The following is a 6,412-nucleotide window of genomic DNA, read 5'->3' on the forward strand; positions in this document are numbered from 1 at the left end:
GGAGAGGTTAGGAGCCACAGAAACAAGTCCTCCCAGAAACCACTTCCACCTGCTGCTCCCATTTCATTTTCCTGTCTGGTGAGTTTTCATTTCAAGCGTGAAGGGGGAGCTCTCCTTGCGCTTTGTGCAGAGAAAGGGGAGCTGAGGGGCTCCAGGCTACCCACTGCTTTAACCCCTGATCTCCCTCCCCCAGCATGTCACTCATTCATCCATGGCACGTGCTGTTCATCCATGCACTCTCTGAACCAGGCCACTCATCCAGGCCGCCCAACCAGACCATCCACCAACCCCACCACCCGCTCATGCCATCTGTCCTCCTCCACCATCCTTTTAATCCATGCTCCTATTCATGCATCCCCACTATCCTCTCGCCTACAGACATTTTGAATGAAAAACAGAGCAGACAGTTACATCATCCTTCTCAGACTGGGAGGCACTTCTAGCTTTATTTGTGGACATAGTTTCTGGTTTTCCATTGTAGAACAAAATATAAACATATATATATATTTAAAAATATAGTTTGGGCAAAATCCCCTTTAACCATGTTACAAGGAGGAGGGTGAAAAATTGTTCTCCTTAACCTTTTGAGGATATGACAAGAAGCAATGGGCTTAAATTGCAGCAAGGGAGGTTTAGGTTGGACATTAGGAAAAAATACCGAACTATTAGGGCAGTTAAGCACTGGAATAAATTGCCTAGAGAGGTTGTGGAATCTCCATAATGGACTTTTAAGAGCAGGTTAGACAAACAGCTGCCAGGGAAGGTCTAGATAATACTTAGTCCTGCCATGAGTGCAGTAGATGACCTCTCGAGGTCCCTTCCAGTCCCCCCAAACAAAACCACCTTGCCAAGAAAACAGGCCCCTGAGTTCATGGCAGCTGGTGAGGAAGGTGGTAAGACGAAGTCAGAGCCTTGGCAGGAATTCTGAAGTTGAATTTGGTCCAGCACAGCGATCCTTTCGGTAGATACTTGAATGAGATCTTCTTGTGGAAAAAGACCGATGTTCTATACACACCGCAGCGTACGTCGGTATGAGTTATGTCTCTCAGGGGCGTGAATAAACCACCTCCCCGAGCGATGTAAGTTGCACGGCCCTAAGTGCCGGTGTGGACAGGGCTATGTCGGCAGGAGAAGCTACTGCCGCTAACTCCTGTCCACTTACAGCATCTACACTAGCCGGGTTACAGTGGCACAGCTGCAAGCTCTGTAGTGTAGCCACAGCCGAAGTGTCTGTGGTGAGACACAGGGGTGGGCGCTAAAGGAACGGGTGGGGGTGCATGATGGATGGGACGCTGGCTGGAGTTCCAGCAGTGGTATATACTAGAGCAGTGGGGTGCGAAGTTTTTTCCGGTTGCATCCCCTACCCCTTACCATCAATGGAATCGTGTCTTCTCTTCTCCCACCCCCCCACCACCCCCGTTACTGCACGGCCAAGGCTTCCTCCGTCGCGGGCTGCTTCTACCTTGCAACCAGGCTGCACTGCCAGGGCAGGGCCAATACCTGCCCCTCTCCGCTCAAGATTTCAGGGTTGGGGAAGGTGCCTGCGACAGGCTCTGGGGGAAGATCCAGTGCTGGGTGCAGAGGCTGCTGGGGCTGGAAATTGGCACAGCACGCTGACCCACAGGCTGGGCGGCCTGCTGAGATGAGTCAGGGGGTGGACATGAGCCACCTGGCGTCGACACTCACCTCCCTGCATGTTCCTCCGTGCCCCCCTAGGGGGGAATTTCCCCCAGTTTGTGCATCACTGTGCTAGAGTACAACTCCCCCATTGTCCATGTAGCCACACACCATTTGCTGTAAGACGGTGGTGTCACTGTGGTGTCCAGTTTTCATAAAATCCAGCACATATAACCCACCCCAGAGGCAGCTGCATTTCAGGTATAGATGATTGATCCCTGTGCGGCATTGCCGTGCATCTGTTAATCCGCTGCCATGCTGCACCCCAGAGGTGGCTGCATTTCAGCACTGGGTGAGTGATCCCTGTGCAGAGCTGCTGAGTAGTACCCCCATTTCAGAGCTTGGCAAGCAATCCCTGTGCAGCCTTTAAGCACCTTAGAGCTCTGCTCCATTCTCTTACTGGTATCCCATCCATCATGTACTTACCCTAAAGCCAATAACGGATGTCTACACTGCAATTAAAAACTTGTGGTTGGCCCCTGTCAGCTGACTCAGGCTCACGAGGTTCAGGCTCTTTAATTGTGTTTATAGATGTTTGGGCTTAGGTTGGAGCCTGAGTTCTGGGACCCCAGGAGGAGGGAGGGTCCCAGAACCCAGGCTCCAGCCCAAGTCCGCACATCTACGCTGCAATTAAACAGCTCCTTAGCCTGAGCCTCGTGAGCCTGAGTCAGCTGATACGGGTCAGCCGTTGCAGTATGGACAGTCCTTAGCGACCACCTCACGGCTGCATCACATCACAGTCTCCCCCATTCCACCAAAGGGAGCACTGGAAAGAGTTTTTTTTACCCTGAAACAATGCTAGCAAAGGGGTGAAAGCACCACCCTACCCAGAAAGCCATGTGGAATCTAGAGCTAGGGTCCTGTGCACCTGGAATGGACGCATGTTTACAAGGAACGTAACTTCTTGGTTGTCTTAATTTCCCTCAAGGTCTTCAATGAGGAACCTATTCTTGGCTTTCAGTGCGTCATAGAACCGGTCCTTGCACGCTTTATTCCAGCTTGGCATTAGCTGATACAGCTTGCGCATTTTCTCCTGGCTGGTGATCCCGGCTCTAATGGTCTGGTACTGCTCGTCGTCCAGAACATTCCCATGAAGCATGTCCAGAATGGGCTCCACATGGGCGGTACGTTCAATCAGCTGCACTCGGTATCGATCGACAAAATGCCCCTCTGGAGAGACTACACACACAAGGTATGAATAGATATTTGCAAACATACTGTTCCATCATTCCAACCAGTACCGAAATACAGCAGACGGTGAGGGCCGGCGTGGCAGATCATTAACAGCTACGCAACACAGCAGTACTGCTCTTGTAATGCCATGCCCCTGGGTGAGTTGGCAGTAGCAGGGGGACTGAATCTGGGACTTCTTGATCTTAAAGCATTGGCTACCTGAGCTGAAAAACCCACCTCTTAGTCAAGGTTATATCAGGCTCATTAGCCTCCATCTGTGGCCCAGACACCATTAGAGGGGAAGAGAGCACCACACTAAGTGGATTACAGTTGCAGCTGCATCTGGGGTGAGGCACATCGACTGCCTGAGAGCTACACAGTCGTGATGCACAAGAATCACTCGCCCCGTGCTGAACTGCAGCAGCTTCTGGGCTGGGGTCCATCCGCTGTTTAAATGGCAGGGGGCACTTAGGAAAAGTAGACTGTCGTCACCTGGGTTAGGATTTTGCCAGGACCCCCAAATTTACACCCCAATTTATAGAAAGAGCCTGGGAGGCGGGGTGGGGTTAAAGACCACAGGTAAGCAAAGCTTTGGTTTGGTGCCTCCTAGCATGGACACAAGGGGGACAGTTGTCCCCGCTGAATCACCCACATTGCTCCCTGCAGCACAGCGCCCCCTAGTGCCGTGCTGGGATGTTGGAGTCACCATTAACTCCGAAGGGAGAGCGCCCCGTACTGAGCCCTCCACCGCCTCTCTGTAGCAAAGCACCCTAGCACAGCTCTAGCAGAGGAGAGAGCATCCCCTTCTGAGCCCCCTGACCCACTCCCTCCAGCAGAGCACCCCCTAGTGCCACACTAGGGGGGCTGGCGGGGGCAGAGCTGGGCTCTGGATGGCTTGGCAGTTGGCAGGCAGGGTAGAAGGTTTGTCCCAGGAGCTGGGAGGTAGCTCTGGTTGGGGAGGCCGATTGCAGGAGGGTCAGGTCACTCTGCAATGAGACCACACCCCTCAGACTGCCTGGGGAGTGAAAAAGAGCCCGTGAGTGTTTACGGGCTCACCTTCCTTTCCTGTGGCCCCAACGGATGGCACTGGCTGCTGCCCCTCGCCACTGAAACCTGCAGGATTGAGAGGGATAGTCATTGAGTGTCTGAGTCACCCACGTTGTTCCCTAGCACCTCACTGGGGTCGGCACTGCCTGGTAGGGGAGAGTGCCCCCCACTGAGCCCTCCTTCCCCAAGAGACAGACACACAGACTAGGACGGACACACAGAGGCCCACACCGAATGAGAGTGACCGAGAAGCAGAGAGGGATCCAGTTAGACATGGAGACACTTCTGCTTAGACCGGGTGAAGCTCCTCTTTCTAGCTAGCTTCCTGTTCGTAAGTAGGAGAGAGCTCGAGTCTAACGGCTGTGTTGGAGTCTGTGCTACTGGGGCTTCCCTGCTATTGCTCCTTGAGCGAGCTCGATTAAAACTACCTCGGGGACGTCTACACATGCTGCAGTTACACTTCCCCTGATTGCAGTGCAGCTGTTCCCACAGACACCCAGCGAGATATGGAGGGGAGAGTGAGCGACAGACACACAGAGCCCAAAAAGCCCCCCCAGAAGGATCCAGGGAAACTGAGGATAAGACAGATTCACACGTTCAGCTCTTTCGTTGGGATCTGGGATCAGATTTAAACTTTAAATTCCTCATTTCCTGTTGCTTCAATATTTCACAGCACTCCTCTCTGCCTCCTGCCATTTCCCCCCCTACCCATCTGCTTTTAATGGCAGTCATATAAAGGCGTGTTCTCTTTTTCAGTCTGAGTCGGGGGGCATTTGGACTGAATCCTTTGTATTCCACCATGCAACATTGTGCACAGACCAATTAATAAGCAAAGCGGGGCCAGATCCTCAGTCGGTATAAAGTGGTGTAGCTCCATGGAGCGATGCTGAATGACCCCAGCTGAGAATCTGGCCCTAGATTTTGAAACGAGAGGCCTCATGGGCCAGTTTCTCCGCTGGGGTAAATTGGTGCCGCTCCAGTGAAGTTTGCCCTCCTTCCGCAGGGCGTGTAGCAATAAGGAGAAATCAGATGCAAAGCTAGCAAACTGCAAACCCTTCCAGCAAGTTCAGGCAAGGACGTGGAAGTGACTACACTTGAAAGTGAAAGCAAATTTCAAGGGCTCAGAAGAAACATTTTAAACAAGGAGAAAGAAAATGGAAGATTTCTAAAAAAAACAAAGAAGATGCCGCCCCCCCCCCCCCCCCCCGCCTTAACTCTGTGTGATAAGTTGTAGAGAGAACGGAGATGGCCAGCTAGGGTTGGACAACAGACTTTCAAAACAGAAATCTGGTCTCTGGTGAGCATGCCTATTTGTCTCTCCTGTGGAAAGGGTTGGATGGGACTGTATTTGTGTTGTTCTGTGCACAAGTGCTGCAGGGAGGGGAGAAACAGAGAATAGAGGCAGGACTTACAAAGAGAGAGCGATGCAGTCAGGGGCAGAAGATAGAGAGTAGAGATCATCCTGCAAACTTGGTGTTTCTGTCATTTTCTCTTAGCTGGGGTAAAGCTCCATTTCCTAGCTAGCCTCCTACACGTGAGTAGGAGGGAGAGCTCAGGGGCAGGCTCAGTGGGGCTTCCCTAATAATAATACTGCGCTCTTCTATACAACTTATCATCCATAGATCTCAAAGCACTTTACAAAGGAGTTCAGTATCATTATCCCCGTTAATGCTCTCTCCCTGCCCCGATCCTTACCAGTCCCTGTTGCCTTGCGGAATCTGTCTGCCAGGTCCCGCTCATTGATGTCTGTCAGGAGCTTCACAGTCACCTCCACCGCATACTCCTCCCGATAGTAGCTGATCAGCTTGTCGCACACATCCAGGACATCAGCTTTCTCCAGCCAGCCCCGTGGGATGTTGCTGTAGCCCTCCTTCACTGGGAACACATTCAGCTTGGCCTTGAACCTCTTAAATGCGTCCTGCCCCAGCTCCTCCAGGGTGTCCACGAGGTGATCCCGCACCGTCTTCCCCATCCTGTCTCCTCAGCAGCTGAGCAAAACTGCCAGGGGGGCAGGAACAGGGCTGAGGGAGCAGTTCTTTGCCTTGAGAAGCGATTGGTGCTCAGAAATGGGGCGGGCCGCAGGCAGCCGGATCTGCTTGCTAAAAATGGTCCTGGCTCTTTCTCTGCTTTGTCCTCATTTCCTGGGAATGATTTTTGTCCCAGGGTGCCGATCTAAACCAAGGTTTCAGAGTAGCAGCCGTGTTAGTCTGTATCCGCAAAAAGAACAGGAGTCCTTGTGGCACCTTAGAGACTAACATATTTATTTGAGCATAAGCTTTCGTGAGCTACAGCTCACTTCATTGGATGCAAGTAACAACAAAACACACTCGCTTCTTGGCTGTAACAGATACATGCAGAATCGAAACTCCGGTGCACCTTAGATCCCCAGCCAGCATGAGAAGAGGGTGGTGCATTTGTAAAGCATGTTATCTGCTCCCTTCAGGAGAGCCCCTGCTTGTGCTGCCCTTTGACAGAGGGAGGAAAAGTTGAAAGAACGAGGCATGTTTAGCCCAGA

The 6,412-nt window shown here is 52.1% G+C and overlaps 1 protein-coding gene across 2 annotated transcripts; it reads right to left on the minus strand.

The window, feature by feature from the left end:
• Positions 1–412: 412 nt before the first annotated feature.
• Positions 413–5,913, minus strand: LOC140912351 (apoptosis-associated speck-like protein containing a CARD). Of its 2 annotated transcripts, XM_073346603.2 has the most exons (3): positions 5,593–5,913; positions 3,907–3,963; positions 413–2,856 (listed from the first exon to the last, which is right to left on the minus strand). In XM_073346603.2, the coding sequence occupies exons 1-3, from the start codon at positions 5,867–5,869 to the stop codon at positions 2,591–2,593; spliced, it is 600 nt and encodes a 199-aa protein (XP_073202704.1). In that variant the 5' UTR covers positions 5,870–5,913; the 3' UTR covers positions 413–2,590. The 2 variants fall into 2 exon arrangements, with proteins under 2 accessions (XP_073202704.1, XP_073202706.1); XM_073346605.2 differs by lacking the exon at positions 3,907–3,963.
• Positions 5,914–6,412: the final 499 nt, after the last annotated feature.

Source organism: Lepidochelys kempii, chromosome 6 (assembly GCF_965140285.1).
Source record: "Lepidochelys kempii isolate rLepKem1 chromosome 6, rLepKem1.hap1, whole genome shotgun sequence".
Classification (NCBI taxonomy): domain Eukaryota; kingdom Metazoa; phylum Chordata; order Testudines; family Cheloniidae; genus Lepidochelys; species Lepidochelys kempii.

Coding starts and splice junctions, on each gene's coding strand:
- LOC140912351 (XM_073346603.2), bottom strand. CDS start 5,869: ATGGGGAAGACGGTGCGGGATCACCTCGTGGACACCCTGGAGGAGCTG. Junction 3,964..5,592: donor CCGCAAGGCAACAGGGACTG/GTAAGGATCGGG, acceptor TCAATCCTGCAG/GTTTCAGTGGCGAGGGGCAG. Junction 2,857..3,906: donor TGGGGCCACAGGAAAGGAAG/GTGAGCCCGTAA, acceptor TTGTGTGTGTAG/TCTCTCCAGAGGGGCATTTT.